The sequence below is a fragment of the Musa acuminata genome, chromosome BXJ2-3, assembly GCF_036884655.1.
Source record: "Musa acuminata AAA Group cultivar baxijiao chromosome BXJ2-3, Cavendish_Baxijiao_AAA, whole genome shotgun sequence".
In the NCBI taxonomy this organism is placed as follows: domain Eukaryota; kingdom Viridiplantae; phylum Streptophyta; class Magnoliopsida; order Zingiberales; family Musaceae; genus Musa; species Musa acuminata.
In genome coordinates this window covers 34,248,908-34,263,499 of record NC_088340.1, presented here as the reverse complement: position 1 = coordinate 34,263,499, position 14,592 = coordinate 34,248,908, and the positions used below count along the sequence as shown (strand labels likewise).

At 42.7% G+C, this 14,592-nt stretch overlaps 3 protein-coding genes across 4 annotated transcripts; all 3 read left to right on the top strand.

Annotated features, from left to right (window-relative positions):
- Window positions 1-669: 669 nt before the first annotated feature.
- On the top strand, window positions 670-5,640 carry LOC135607848 (cysteine proteinase inhibitor 12-like). The gene is made up of 4 exons (XM_065099989.1): window positions 670-893; window positions 1,350-1,569; window positions 5,041-5,186; window positions 5,312-5,640. Exons 1-4 carry the CDS (start codon window positions 696-698, stop codon window positions 5,462-5,464), a joined length of 717 nt encoding a protein of 238 aa, XP_064956061.1. The 5' UTR covers window positions 670-695; the 3' UTR covers window positions 5,465-5,640.
- Window positions 5,641-7,357: 1,717 nt separating this feature from the next.
- Window positions 7,358-10,350, top strand: LOC135607847 (tubulin beta chain). Of its 2 annotated transcripts, none has more exons than XM_065099987.1 (4): window positions 7,358-7,510; window positions 7,914-8,314; window positions 8,415-8,684; window positions 9,462-10,350. In XM_065099987.1, exons 2-4 carry the CDS (start codon window positions 7,921-7,923, stop codon window positions 10,136-10,138), a joined length of 1,341 nt encoding a protein of 446 aa, XP_064956059.1. In that variant the 5' UTR covers window positions 7,358-7,510; window positions 7,914-7,920; the 3' UTR covers window positions 10,139-10,350. The 2 variants fall into 2 exon arrangements, with proteins under 2 accessions (XP_064956059.1, XP_064956060.1); XM_065099988.1 differs by lacking the exon at window positions 7,358-7,510 and adding an exon at window positions 7,530-7,635.
- Window positions 10,351-12,887: 2,537 nt separating this feature from the next.
- On the top strand, window positions 12,888-14,319 carry LOC135607846 (early nodulin-like protein 18). Its single transcript, XM_065099985.1, has 3 exons — window positions 12,888-13,021; window positions 13,107-13,338; window positions 13,649-14,319. The coding sequence occupies exons 2-3, from the start codon at window positions 13,107-13,109 to the stop codon at window positions 14,113-14,115; spliced, it is 699 nt and encodes a 232-aa protein (XP_064956057.1). The 5' UTR covers window positions 12,888-13,021; the 3' UTR covers window positions 14,116-14,319.
- The last annotated feature ends 273 nt before the right edge of the window (window positions 14,320-14,592 follow it).

Here is a 14,592-nt window from a genome sequence, read left to right as displayed (position 1 = left end):
GAAAAGAATATCAAGTCTCAAAATCATTCCTCTCGTCAAATCATTCCACTCGAGCTCAATCCTCACCACTTCACCGTATGGGTTACCATCGTTCGGGTCAACATTTTGACTCGAGCCCGCTATAAGCCACGTAAATTGGGACAGGAACAATGTAGAGGGTGCCGCTCACGTGTCTTGGGCGACACTTTTCCACGCATCACCAACGTCACGCGGGTGGTGCGCCTCGCAGATACGTAGTGGGCCCCGTCGGAGAATCGTGGTGGGTCTTCCCGCAGCAAAGGCTGGTAAGTCTGGTGAGTGGGTCGAAGAAGTACATTTTTATCTCGTCTTTGCTACGCAATTCGTTCTGAAGATTTTCTTCGAGGCGAAGAAACCCACCGAAAAGGTAAATAAAAAGGGCCAAATTCTATACCCACACCCGGGAATGTACACTGAGATAAACGCTCCGCGGTCCCACAGAAGTGGACGTTTGTGGCCAGTTCATGCGCGAGTAGGAGATCGCGTAAACGTACTCGAGTAGCAAAATATTAATCAGTTAAGAAATATTCCTCAACTGGAAGCTTAAATCGGAAGCGAAGTCCAACCAACGGCCAGATCTGTTCCACGCGTCCTACACATGTCAAGCGGAGAGAGTCCCTTACGCGTTCTATTAAAGGAGAGAGAAGAAAAGAACCGATAAGTACTGCGACGGAGCGATGGGTTCCTCCTGCACTCGCTCTTCTCGCTGTCTTCTCCCCCACTTCGTGATCGGCTTCTCATTGTGCTCTTCGTTGCTCTTCTCGATCGCGATGGCGGCCATGGTCGGAGGGTTGAAGGAATCGGAGGGTAGCCAGAACAGCGCCGAGATCGAGGAGCTCGCCCGCTTCGCCGTTGACGAACACAACAAAAAGGAGGTCTTGCGTTGCTCTGGTTCCTCCATTTCTTCGAATTTCGTCCTTTTCTTTGAATTTGATTTTTATATTATTTTCTTTGGGTGTTCTTTTGACGACAACTTCTTTGCTGAGTTCGATCCTTTCTCCCGAAATCTACCGATCTGAATTCTGATCTCTGTATCTTGCGATCCTTTCTGTTTAGGGTTTCGACTTATCTTTACGTTTTTTTGGTTGGATATATTGTAATACAAGAAGTTAGTTTTGCTTGATGTGACCTCTTATCGTATCTGTGTTGTTTTTTGGGTTAATCGTTGAACCCTGTGATATTCTGCGATAAATTTGGGCGTAACACTTGTTCTTTGTAATCGACTTAACTTGTCTCGATCGAATGACACATGAATAAAAGATAATGATCTCGTTTCGGTTCTTCTGGCGTATTGTATCACTTGTGTTGTCACTGTAGCTTTCCGTTTGCAGAATGCACTTCTGGAGTTTGCTCGCGTGGTGAAGGCCAAGGAGCAGGTTGTCACTGGAACCCTTCATCACTTGACAGTGGAGGCAATTGACGCAGGTAAAAAGAAGCTCTATGAGGCCAAAGTGTGGGTCAAGCCATGGCTCCACTTTAAAGAGCTTCAGGACTTCAAGCATGTGGCAGATTCTGGATCTCTCACGGCTGCTGACCTCGGTGCCAAACGAGGTAATGCGGTCTCGCAAACCCATTGATTGTCTATAGTTATCTAACTTGTCTTAACATACTCGGAGCTGTGAATATAGTACCCAATTATCTATCTCGATACGGTTCCTCGTGTAAATCCCCAATGAACAAGAAGTTGTCTATCTTGTGTTGGCTTATTCGGTGAGGAGCTCACAAACCCATTCTTTGTTCTTTTCAGATGGCCTGGGCTTCAATACTTTTTGTTATCTGTAGTCATCTATCTTGTTATGGTTGTGATGTTGATGTTGGTTCCAAGACTTTTTTGACATTGGCACTTGTCCATGGGTGCTCTGAATTTATGTTTTGCTTTTATTTTGTGTGTGCTTTCTTTCGTTTTAATCTTCACCAAAAAGTTTTGCCATGTATACATTGTATACAATGACATCTGATTCTCAGCAATTTTTTTGTTTATGTCCTATTGGTCTTAGTCAAAGTGCTTGTTGTTCTTGGATGGAAGTTCTGGTTCCTAACCATTATTCCAAGAATCTTATCACATTCTTCTTTTTCCCTTTGTGCTTCTTGGAGAAAACACAGATTACAGGGGAAATTGCATAAGCTAACAACTATTCAGCTTCCTTGATCCTTTGTTAATTAGTCAAATGGGCCTTCACCCTTTGGTTCTCTTGTGGGCTGTTATGAAGTAGCAAATATGACTACATAAGGAAAGAAAACTAGAGATCACAGATAAATTTGCATAGTATCACACGTATGGGCAAAGTTGGACACAATGTGCTATATCAAATGATGGAGAGCACCCTAGAAACCTATGGTAAAGGAGTCAAGCTTGAATGAGCAGTCTCTTCCCTTATTTGTATTTCACTTGGTCGAACCAAGAGAACCATTTTTCTTTTGCTCAGATTGAGTTTGACATTAGCTCAACAACCAACCGTCGGGCTTTGTTTGACCAAACCTAAGCAGTTCGAGGTTGGATTGATACAAGCTTTAACGATTGGTGACATTGAGAAGATGTTCAGAGAGGATGATGCAGTGTTGTGGGGAGGCAAGGGGAGGCATCATGCAAGAGACAAAATGACTGATGTATGATGTGGTTGGTTGCCTCGCTGGCATCCTCAATAACCTCAAGGAGGAACAGGAGTTTGATGAGTTAGACGGTGGTGAGGTGGGTGGCAGCAGTGGGGCTGGTGTTGATGATCACAATGGTGGTTTTTGGAGATGGCACGAGAGCTAAAGAGATGGACAAAATGGGGCTTGTGTGGTCGCGTGAAGCTGAGGTGGGTTCGAGAGTCTAGCGGTTTTTAAATCCCAACATATTAAATAGGATTGGTCTTCTAACAAGCCAGAGACAAATGAATTGGTGTTAGTTTGTGATGTGCTAATCAATAATTTGAACAAGGACCAGGCTATTCGGCTCTGACTCATGCTTCACAAACTAGGCTAAGCTTGAGTTGTACCTTGAGCTATTCTTACAATTCAGACTACTGACAAAATATGAATATGAAAGCAGTAAGATTGTCAAAATTCAATGCAAGGATTTTAGAATTTGATCTGGTCCAATAAAGCACTAGTTTTTTTATTTATTTTTAATTTATTTTCTTCCGAAGTTATTGGTGGTGTCTTGTACCATATTGCAGGTCAAATTTATGTCAGCCTAAGAGGGACAACCTTTTGCTGAGTGAACCAAGTTAAGGGAATGCATCAAATTAGTTTGGCAGACTTGGCAAACATATTAGTTGGATCTCATGTATCACTGGTCTTCTTCACAACAAAGTCACCCCGAGTGTCTACGTGTCAGGCGAAGCAGCATTGTTCCCAAATGTGCTCCATTCCCATAGGAAATCTGATATTTTGACTAGTGAATGTCACTCTAATTGTAGATTATGGTCACCTCTTGTCTTGATCCTGTCTTACCAATCAAGCCTCTTTTTGGATAGCTTACTGCCTTTGGTCACGACCATAATCTGATTTAGTAGCAGACAAAGTGATTATAGGCTCCAAGGTAGCTTTCCAATTAACAGCATATCAAACAAGAATTATGATTAATCCATGACCTCCCAACTGAATATTATTATGACAATATAACCAAAAGCCTCGTTGCTTCAGTCACCAACCAGGCCACATGTAACTTGATATTTGTTATTAAGGGCCTTTAAGCCTCACCTAATAGTTATAACTTCAGTAGGCACTTAAATGTTATAAGTAAACTTCTAAAGTCTGCCCATCGTTTCTGAACAAGGTTAGCCTGTCATGGTCTGAAGTTTGTTGATGTGTTGGCTTATTGCTGGAAATCAGTCAAACTGTCAAATTTGATTAAGACAAGTTGGAGTCGATTAATTCTGTGATTATTCCCATAAAAATATCCATGACATATGAAATATGAAAATTTTGAGTTGCTTGTCATATTAGTACCAAATACATGCCAACTATGGTATTAGTAGAATATTTCATGCGTATACACCAGTTGTTTCCTCGATATAATTTTATTTTAAATAATGGTTAAACTAATAGGACAATTATAGAATACCTGAGAATATGTTGTGGATACATTTTAGGCTAACTATATTTTCTTTATTTTTTTACTACATATAAGATGGATATGTGACTGGATATATTAATTACGTGTTATTTTTAGTGTTAAAGATCAAATTATGAATGATGAAATTAAACTCAAGAGGTTACTTTACATCATAAGTTCTTGCTATCTTCTTTATACTGAACTGCTATGTTATTAGAGGTATATAATCAAACGCCATTAAGCATATCAGACATGATATATTGGTATATAATGTTATATATCATGTCACATATAATGTTATATATTAAAATATCTTGATGGCTGTATTTGTAAGATATTATATCCTGTTTTTTCAAGATATGATATATTGGTATATTTGTGTTGTATCATTTCTCAATCTCATGTCAATAATCAATATCCATATTCTATGGCCCATGACCTACTCCCTCGCCATGTGTGTTTGGTCTTTAAAATCTTTTAGTAGATATCTTAAGATTTTCTCTTACATGACATATAATTGAAATAATGTTACATCCTTTTATTTTGAATTGTGAATTTTTTGTGTTTTATCACTTTTAAGTTTTTTTTTATCTTGCTTCTTTTTTATCTGATAGCACTTGATTTTTCTTTTTTCATTTGATATTGGCATGTATAATGCTTGAACTCTGATGGTGTCTATCACTGCTTTCCTGTGAAATGAGATGAAACTATGTTTACAATGGCAAGGCTGTTATGAGATAGTTGAGCTATATGTAATTCTCAATAACTACTTTGAAAAATACTAAGACTTGGAAAACTGAAGAATTTATTGGTTTAGGTTTGTAAGTGTTGTTCTTCCTTCTCTGGAATGTCTGTCTGTTTAGGAGCTTAGATAAATCTGAACACTTGTGTTATCTAACACAATCAAAAGATGAAGCATCTCTGTCAAGCCTTGTAAGATTGGCTCTGCATTAATCATAATGAGCCTCATTATATACCAGGTGAGCATGGACCTGGCTGGCGTACTGTTCCTGCACATGATCCTGTGGTCAAAGATGCAGCACATCATGCTGTGCAGACCATTCAACAGAGGTCCAACTCATTGGCCCCCTATGAACTGCTGGAGGTCCTTCTTGCAAGGGCAGAGGTCTGGCCTTCTTGCCCTTTTATTTATTTTGTTCTAGTATGGTTTCCGAGCAGATAATCTTTTCATCTTCCAACGTTCAAGTGCTTGAGATCAGTGGGTTTATCACGGCTCCTTTCAATTCTCAGGTGGTTGAGGACATTGCGAAATTTGACATGCTTATCAAAGTAAAGAGAGGAACCAAGGAGGAGAAACTCAAGGTTGAAGTGCACAAGAATCTGGAAGGCACTTTTCACTTGAATCAGATGCAGCAGGAGCATTCGGAGTCTGCAAGTCAGTAAACATAGTGCTCGATACTACTGATATAAACAGCGGTATCTAAACCCAGCAAATGACATCTATATCTGTGTTTTTGCAAAGCATGTTTTCTGATGAATTGCCTGTAAGTTTGAATGCTTCTGCTGCTTGGTGAATATGTACTAAGAGAGTATCTTGAAAACATATTTCCTGTTTGCAACTTGCTGTGGCATTACCTTCCCTCAAAAATCCAATGTTCAATATTTGGAAAGAACCGTCTATTCTCCCTATTTGCTGCTTTAGATCAAGAAACCATATTCCCATTGATCAGTGTATAGACAGCAGATTTGCAGTACAATATGATTCTAATTTTTATTGGAATAAGCATCCTCCCTTGCAATGGTGTTATGGCAGTTGACAATAATGATGGCTGGATAAGCTGTTTCATGGTGGTCTGATTAGAGAAGAAACATCAAATTTAGCTGTGATGTCATCTTCAATCCTGTGATGCGTCTTAGCTTAATCTATTTGGGTTGGTTTGCCGACAGTGCAACCTTCAGATGCATATGCACCAGATAAGATCTGGGAGTTGGTATTGCTTCTTAAATATGTCAATATATTAGTCCTCAAGTGGTTCAGCATTAGGACACTCAGAGTTTTGCTGGTGTTCATGATGACGTTCTATTATAAGGAAACCTAATGGATGAGCTTCTGCAAACTTGGACATGAACATGCTGGACTGCACATCACCACAAATTCATGGGTATGGTTGAATCCTGGAGTAAGCAAAGATCCGCGTGTGATCCAACAGTCAGCTCACGAAGAACATGCAGTAGAAACCCAGAGCTGACAGAGCCGACAAGAGTACCTCCATGGAGGACCAAAATGTCCGTCGGGTTCCTTTCAGTTCTGCAAAAGTAGTAAGCATTTTGATTTGGTGGTGTTGGCATTGGATTCTGTGGGTCAATCTAGCAGCTGCAATCAAGTTGTCACAGACAAAAGTTGGAGCTAAAAGCAGAAAGGATAAGCTAGAAACAAAGAACTTGATTGCAAACACTCGACCACTGAGCAAGGAACATAAGGTGGATCAATGGAAGATGTAGTAGGTAGAAGACATACAGATACAGATTTGTCTGGAGCAGGACAAGTTACGTATTAGCATCCAGCAGCACAAGGAATATGCTTCCATGGATTCTCCAGAGAGCTTCCAATAATTGGAAGGAAACATAATCGTCAGTCTGAGAAGGAAGACAATGGTTTTGTTTTAGGTTAATAATTTAATTTGGATTAATTACATATTATCTTCTATGTTTAGATTTTATTAGCATCATGATTTTTTATATTTAAAAAAATTATATTAAAAATTTTATAACTCTGAAAGTAAAATAAATAACTTAATTTATTCTAATATTGTCAGTTATATTTACATAAAACAGATATCAGGTATTGGATCGGTACGAAAGTGATCGACAAAAATATAATTTTAATATATCTTTATGGATGAAATCGTTAGAAATAAAAAGAATATTAAAATTATATTATTATTATTATTTTCATATCGATCCAATACGTGATGTAACGTACTATGTTTTCTGTCAATGTGACTGATGATGATGTTAGAACAAATAAAATTATTTATTTTATTTTTAAGATTATAAGAATCTTAATATAAATTTTTTAACCGCGTTAAATCTCAGATCCAACGGCTCCCGATGAAGATCAAATCCCAGCCGTCTGATTGGATCGCTCTCGGACAACGTTGCGGTGGAACCGCTGCACAACGGAGGACAGATTTGTGATTTCGTAGGATATCTTCGGGACGATGTCGTCATTTACCTTTATGATTTTTGAAAGCAAAAGCTTCGGCCCCAACCGTCGAGACCTCGACGCCCGCAGCCGTCCGATCAATCTATCGGACGACATCCGAGAGACGATAAAGAAAAGGAGGGAAAGAGTTTTGGCCGTCCGATTCCCTCCCATAATCTCTATAAACCTCGCTTAGGGCTCCGCCTCCCGATGCGCCCTCACCTCTCTCTCTCTCTCTCTCACTCTCGTTGCCTCCGAGGACAACAGTATCTCCGTCCTCGCCGGTAAGCCCTCTGTTATACGCGAATTCTTCGTGTCTTCGAGGTTCTTTTGTGGATCGCGAAGTATCCTTTTCTGATCTTGATAAGATGCTTTAGTTGCCCTCGCGGTTTCTTCGGAGTCGATTTCGGTTCGTGTTCTCATTCTTCCGGATTTTACTCTCATTTTGTCGAAATTCTTTTTTATTTTACTAATTATAGATGGAAACCATAGGATTTTTATGATGATGTGTGATATTGGATGGTGCTGATTTGTGTATAGATGTGTTCTAAATTTGATCTATTCTTGTTGGTTTTTGAGATATCTGCTAAGGTCTATTATCTTATGCTTTAATTGAATATCTTCAGGAGATGTTGTCGAGATTGATGTCATTTCGGTCCTAATTTTGCTTCCCTGTCGTCAATATAGGTGAAAAATGAGAGAAATCCTTCACATCCAGGGTGGCCAATGCGGCAATCAGATCGGATCCAAGTTCTGGGAAGTGGTGTGTGATGAGCACGGGATCGATCCAACCGGGCGGTACACTGGGACGTCGGATCTCCAACTCGAGCGCGTCAACGTGTACTACAATGAAGCCTCTTGTGGGAGGTACGTCCCCAGGGCGGTGCTGATGGATCTGGAACCTGGTACCATGGACAGCGTCCGAACCGGGCCATATGGTCGGATCTTTCGTCCCGATAACTTCGTCTTTGGTCAGTCTGGTGCTGGAAACAACTGGGCTAAGGGTCACTATACCGAGGGAGCTGAGCTCATCGACTCGGTTCTCGATGTGGTGAGGAAGGAAGCCGAGAACTGCGACTGCCTTCAGGGTATAACTTGCTTCCTTTCTATCTGTCGCTTTAATTCCTTCGTATTCCAGGCTATACATATTACTTTCCTCATTGATTCGTATGTAATTATTTTGCTCAGGCTTTCAAGTGTGCCACTCTCTTGGAGGAGGAACTGGTTCCGGAATGGGAACGCTTTTGATATCTAAGATCAGGGAGGAGTACCCTGATCGGATGATGCTTACCTTCTCCGTCTTCCCTTCGCCCAAGGTTTCAGACACTGTCGTTGAACCCTACAATGCAACCTTATCTGTCCACCAGTTGGTGGAGAATGCAGATGAATGTATGGTGCTGGACAATGAGGCTCTTTATGATATCTGCTTCCGCACGCTCAAGCTAACTACTCCCAGCTGTAAGTCATTCCCTTTACTGATCCATATTCTTGTTCGAGAATTTGGATTAAAATGATCCAAAATATTTCTTGGTGTTATCCCACGATTTCAATTGGTTGGATTAAAATGATCATGCAACTTTGCTGCTTGGAAATTAATCACTTTTGAACATTTTACCAATTCACTCGCTCAGAATTGGAGTAATCAATGAAATTAAACTCAGATTTTTTCTGTAGGTTCCAAGAGATAACTAGATTCATTTATTGAGACATTTCACACATCAAACCTGTTGGGACCTTTTTTGCTAGAATTGATGGTCGAGTCATAACGTTTATTGCATCAGATCTTCTTGGCTATGTGAGACTGGATGAAAGTAGTCCTGTTTGCTAGGTGATTTTGGAGAAATGTAAACCTTTATGCAGCCAGGCACATGAATTGTTCTTGTTGATGTCTGCCTTGATATGACATCCTTCGCTTGCTATTAGTTGATCTTGGCATGAGCTTTGCAGTTTATACTACTAAAGTTTGCTTGGATCTTACTTAGAAGACGCTTAAATTACTATTCTTTGATAATATAACCTTACAAAATTATCACTATTTTTACCTTTCCAAGCTCTTTTGACGTTGTAGAATTAATTTTACTTTGTCGTACTTTTCCAGGGTTTTATGTATTTGCCAAATATTTGTCGAGAAACAAAAGCTTTGATGTTTCTTATCTGTGTTTTGTATTATATATACTCTGTTTTTTGTCTGGCTAAACTGAAACTTGGAAGATTAATATTTGGTTGTCTTATCAGTCGGAGATTTGAACCAGCTGATATCTGCAACCATGAGTGGTGTCACATGCTGTCTCCGATTCCCTGGGCAACTGAACTCGGACCTGAGAAAGTTGGCCGTGAATCTGATCCCCTTCCCTCGCCTCCACTTCTTTATGGTCGGTTTTGCGCCGTTGACATCCCGTGGATCACAGCAGTACCGTGCCCTGACCGTCCCTGAGCTCACCCAGCAGATGTGGGATGCTAAGAACATGATGTGCGCCGCTGATCCTCGCCATGGTCGCTACCTCACTGCCTCTGCCATGTTCAGAGGCAAGATGAGCACCAAAGAAGTCGATGAGCAGATGATGAATGTCCAGAACAAGAACTCGTCCTACTTTGTAGAATGGATTCCCAACAATGTGAAGTCCAGTGTCTGTGACATACCACCGAGGGGCCTCTCCATGGCATCTACCTTCGTCGGCAACTCGACATCAATCCAAGAGATGTTCAGGAGGGTGAGCGAGCAGTTCACTGCAATGTTTAGGAGGAAGGCTTTCTTGCACTGGTACACCGGGGAGGGCATGGACGAGATGGAGTTCACCGAGGCCGAGAGCAACATGAATGATCTCGTCTCGGAGTACCAGCAGTATCAGGACGCCACTGCTGACGAGGAAGGTGAATACGAGGATGAGGAACAACTGGCCCAGGATATGTGAGACGCAGGCCTATCAAGTCGCCCTCTTCTGGATGCATTCCTCTGCCATCTCCAACTGTAGTAGCTAATCCTGAAGCTGTTGCTATGATGACAAATCCTAGTAGTCAATCCGTCTGTAGCTTTTGTTACGATGATAAGTCGGGGTAATGTTCATTTTCACTGTTCATATGATATTTCGGTACAGCATGCTATCAAGTTAATGTTCTATACCAAGATTCCAAAAGAACAATGGGTGGTGGCTCTCACATCTGCAATAAAGCCGATGCTGCATATCAACTTCCAACATGTCTTTTGACAGGAGATGTAGTAACCACTTGAGTACAAGGAATTTAAAGACTTCCATCTTCATCTCGTAAATCTGCAGGTTTCCCTCTCACCCTATCTATGTAAGAGTTTAAGACTACCTGATAGGAATATTTTGGATGTCAGTCATGACCCACACCACATCATATGCCTGTCAAGTCAGCACGAGGGCTGCCTTCCCCCTCCTCACCGAGCCGAAGCCTGTATAGAGAGGCGTCCCCTCGGTAAGTCACATCCTGGAAAGCTTGAGACAGCATCGTTTCGCACATACTGGACGACGATCGTACGAAGGTACGATCTCGTCATTCGGAGGATCTGGTGCCACGCTAAATCCGCGTACGATCGATCCTCGGGCAATAGTAAACCCCCCCCCCCCCCCGATCGGCACTTGGCCAGGGGATGGTAAAAAGAAGAAAAAAGTGACTTGTCAGATCAACCTACGCTCGAGTTTAGTCGCTCGGCCAACAAGTCCAGTCTTTGCTCGAGCCGCGTAGCTCGGTCCACCGACCAACGACTCACCAAATCAACCTGCACCCGAGTTTAGTCGCTCGGCCAACAGGTCCAGTCTTTGCTCGAGTCACGCAGCTCGGCCCACTGACCAACGACTCGGCAAATCAACCTGTGCCCGAGTTTAGTCGCTCGTCCGATAGGTCTAGCCTTTGCCCAAGCCGCAAAGCATGGCCCACCAAGCACCCACACGACAAATCAGTTAAACTGTCATTCGAGTTGGGCAACTTGGTTGACAGGCCCAATTATTACCTGAAACGCCCAACGCGAGCGATCGATCCGCACGTTGTGTTTCCACGAACCAGGCATGCCCCTAGTCCTTTGCAAGGACCTCAAGGCACGCTTGGGGGGGAGTGGTAAGACATATTTTGGATCTCGACCACGTCACAACCCACGCTACGTCACACCCTTACCAAGTCAGCACAAGGGCTGCCTCCCCCCCCCCCCCCCACGTCGAGCAGAAGCTCGCACATGGAGGTGCCCCCTCGGTAAGTCTCATCCCGAAAAACTCGATACAGTGCCACATGGCACCGTTCCACGCATACCGGGCAGCGATCGTGTGAAGGTACAATCTCATCACTCAGGGGATCGATCGCCATGCCAAATCCACATACGATCGATCCTCGGGCAACAGTATAAAAGCCCATGATCGGCACTTGGCCAAGGGACAAGAAAAAGAAGAAGAAAGATCACTGATTTAATCTACGAGGAGCTCAAGTCGGGAATCTCTCGACCAGGGCCTATGTGCAGGAACGCGAACACCCCAGGTGATGCAGGCTATCCCAACCCCTGATCCAGCTCGACCTCGACGTTTCTTCCAACCAATCGAGAGACCCACCCCTGAGTGCTGGGAACTCCGAACATCGATCCGTGGACCAAGCCGTGCTGACTCCTTGACCATGGAGACCCGCCCCCGAGTGTTGGGAACTCCGATTATCGACCCGTGGATCAAATCGTGCTGACTCGTCGATCACAGCGTGTGAGTTCACCAATACTACTTATGATCACAAATGGATTGAGCAGGTCTTACATCCAAGTACTTACCATCCAAAAATAATTTGGGTGCAATACGATCTACACAATCCTAAACTGAGTCACAACTGTAAGCACATCCGATTCGACTCGATCATCTCTAGTCCTTTCTTCACCGTGCATTTACGATTTATTCTTGCGTCGGCACTCTCACCCGTCCACTGACTTGTCACGGACTCTCCCATCCTTTTCTGGGTGGCATGGCATCAATGCATGTGGCAAAAGGAAGGCAACGGAGAGTACTCATCCAGCTACCATTCACATGATCCTGTGAGCATGGGATCTCTAGCCACCGACGCAGCTTTCACATACAAATGCTTGTCGCTCACCCTATCATTGCTCCCTTGACCAAACGCACACTGTTGCTCTCCCATCTCCTCCTTTGGCCCTCTCCGGAATGTGCTCTAAGGAGTTGTGCATCATGCAAGATATGAGAAAACTATGTTCTAGTTTTAGTTCCTTTATTACCTTTAGTTTTAGTTCTATACTGTATTATGTTTGAGTTAAAGGTTCAAAATTTTAGCTTATAAAACGAGAAAATATGCTTTCAAAACAATAATAATTAAGTATTAATAGGTATGACTTTTCATTGACCAGTAGTAGGTTTGGTGTTATTTTTTAGACTATCTTTCATTTCACATGGCATATGGGTCACATCAATTCCAGCAAATACCTAGCACAAGAGAGAGAGAGAGAGAGAGAGAGAGAGAGAGAGAGATGGATTAAGGTATGGTAAAAGTCAACTTCCTATAATTTTAGGTGGAGCTGAGCATTCTACTTAGAATCATCACCAACTTCTACTGAATAGGATGGAGATTGCAAGGAGGTTAGCAATAATAGTGTATTTAAGATATGGTAAAGGTTAAGTTCCTATTAATTTTTGGAGGAAATGCCAATTGTCATGTTCATCTTTGCGCCTGCTGCCACCCACCCATCATAGTTTTTGAGGTGGAAAAAGGTAAAGGGAAAGAAACAAGTGATCGATGGCATTTTCTATGGCTGGCCACTGACATTGTCTCTCCTGTCTTAGCTGTATGTACAGGTGAAGTCTCCACCCCAACATCCTCTTTCAATTTTTGTACCTTCCGAGCTCACTCCTCACATCCAGTCCCTGATCCCAAGAAAAGATGGAAGGGAAGCAGTCTTGGGAAGCAGCCCCTCGTCGGGTCTCAGGTTGTTCCTTCCGCTGCCTCCTCATCATCTGTTGTCTGGTGACCCTCCTCAGCTGCCATGGCACTGTTGCTTACAAGAACTACACGGTGGGGGACTCCTTGGGCTGGTTTGACAGCCTCATGAAGCCTGCGGTTGACTACCAGAAGTGGGCAGCTGGGAAGAGCTTCGGCCTTGGAGATTTCCTCTGTAAGTTCCATATTTGGATGGTTTCCCGATGCAGAAGTTTTGCCTCTCTCTTCTCCATCTCAATAATTGGTAGTGATTCTCCGACTCCTCGTCATAGATCTGTTCGATCTCCGAAAAGCTCTGAAATGATTTTGTTTTATGCAATCCCTTAGAATCTCAGAATTCAGTGCCAAAAGGACACCCTCTCATCAACTTCAATAGTTCACGACATCAATTCAGTGCTGGGACTAACACAACAGCTTTGATTGCGATCCGCATTTTGAATTCTTGTGTTCCTGCTGATGAGAACGATCATGTGTTCCTACTGCAGTCTTCGACACTGACAAGAACCACTCGGTGGTGCAGACCTACAACGCCACCACATACGAGCAGTGCAACTACGACGACGCGGAGGCCGACGACACCACCGAGTGGTCCGCCACGGCACCGCAGTACAGCAGCGACCCGGTGACCGTGCCGGTGCCGCTCCTCAAGGTGGGCACGACCTACTTCTTCTCGGGGAACTACGACGGCGAGCAGTGCCAGCACGGGCAGCACTTCAAGATCAACGTGACGTACGGGCAGGGCCTGCCGGAGAGCCTGAGGAGCCCGTCGGAGGCCTCGGCACCGGCCAGCCCCGAAGACGGCGGCGCCGACACTTCTGTGCCGGCCAACTTCGACCATCCCAAGGACACCGACGACGAGGTGAAGCCGTCGTCGCGTGCAGGCGAGACGGTGCGTGGTGGGAGGCTTCATGTGGGCTTCGCCTTCTTGTGCGTTCTAATGCTCGTAAGGTGAAGGAAGACGGGCTTATGGAAAGCATGTTGGTGATCCATTTATTCATTTATTTGATGTTTTTATTGTGTGCTTAACAATCCATGTCTATCGTTGATACGTAATGGTGTAAAATCTATATATATTCTAATTTTAATTATATATATTTTTTTATTAAAAATATTTGTGTGTGTGAAATGAAAATAATAAATTCGAATATTTGGATTGTATTAGTGTCAAATGTTATGTATATTAATCTCGATCAATTTCATTATAATTTTTTTAAATAATATAATATCAAGATCTTCGTTAATCAAATATGCTGGTTAAATTCATATCAAGCTACACCATAATTATATCAGTGGAGGGTTGAATCGTCTTCTCATGTCAAAATGATATATATAAATCTTTAATTCTTCTTTCGTTCCAATTTTATCGAATGTCTTCCAAAGAGACAACATGTATAGTTTATAATTATTATGATTCGAATTTAATGGGCTA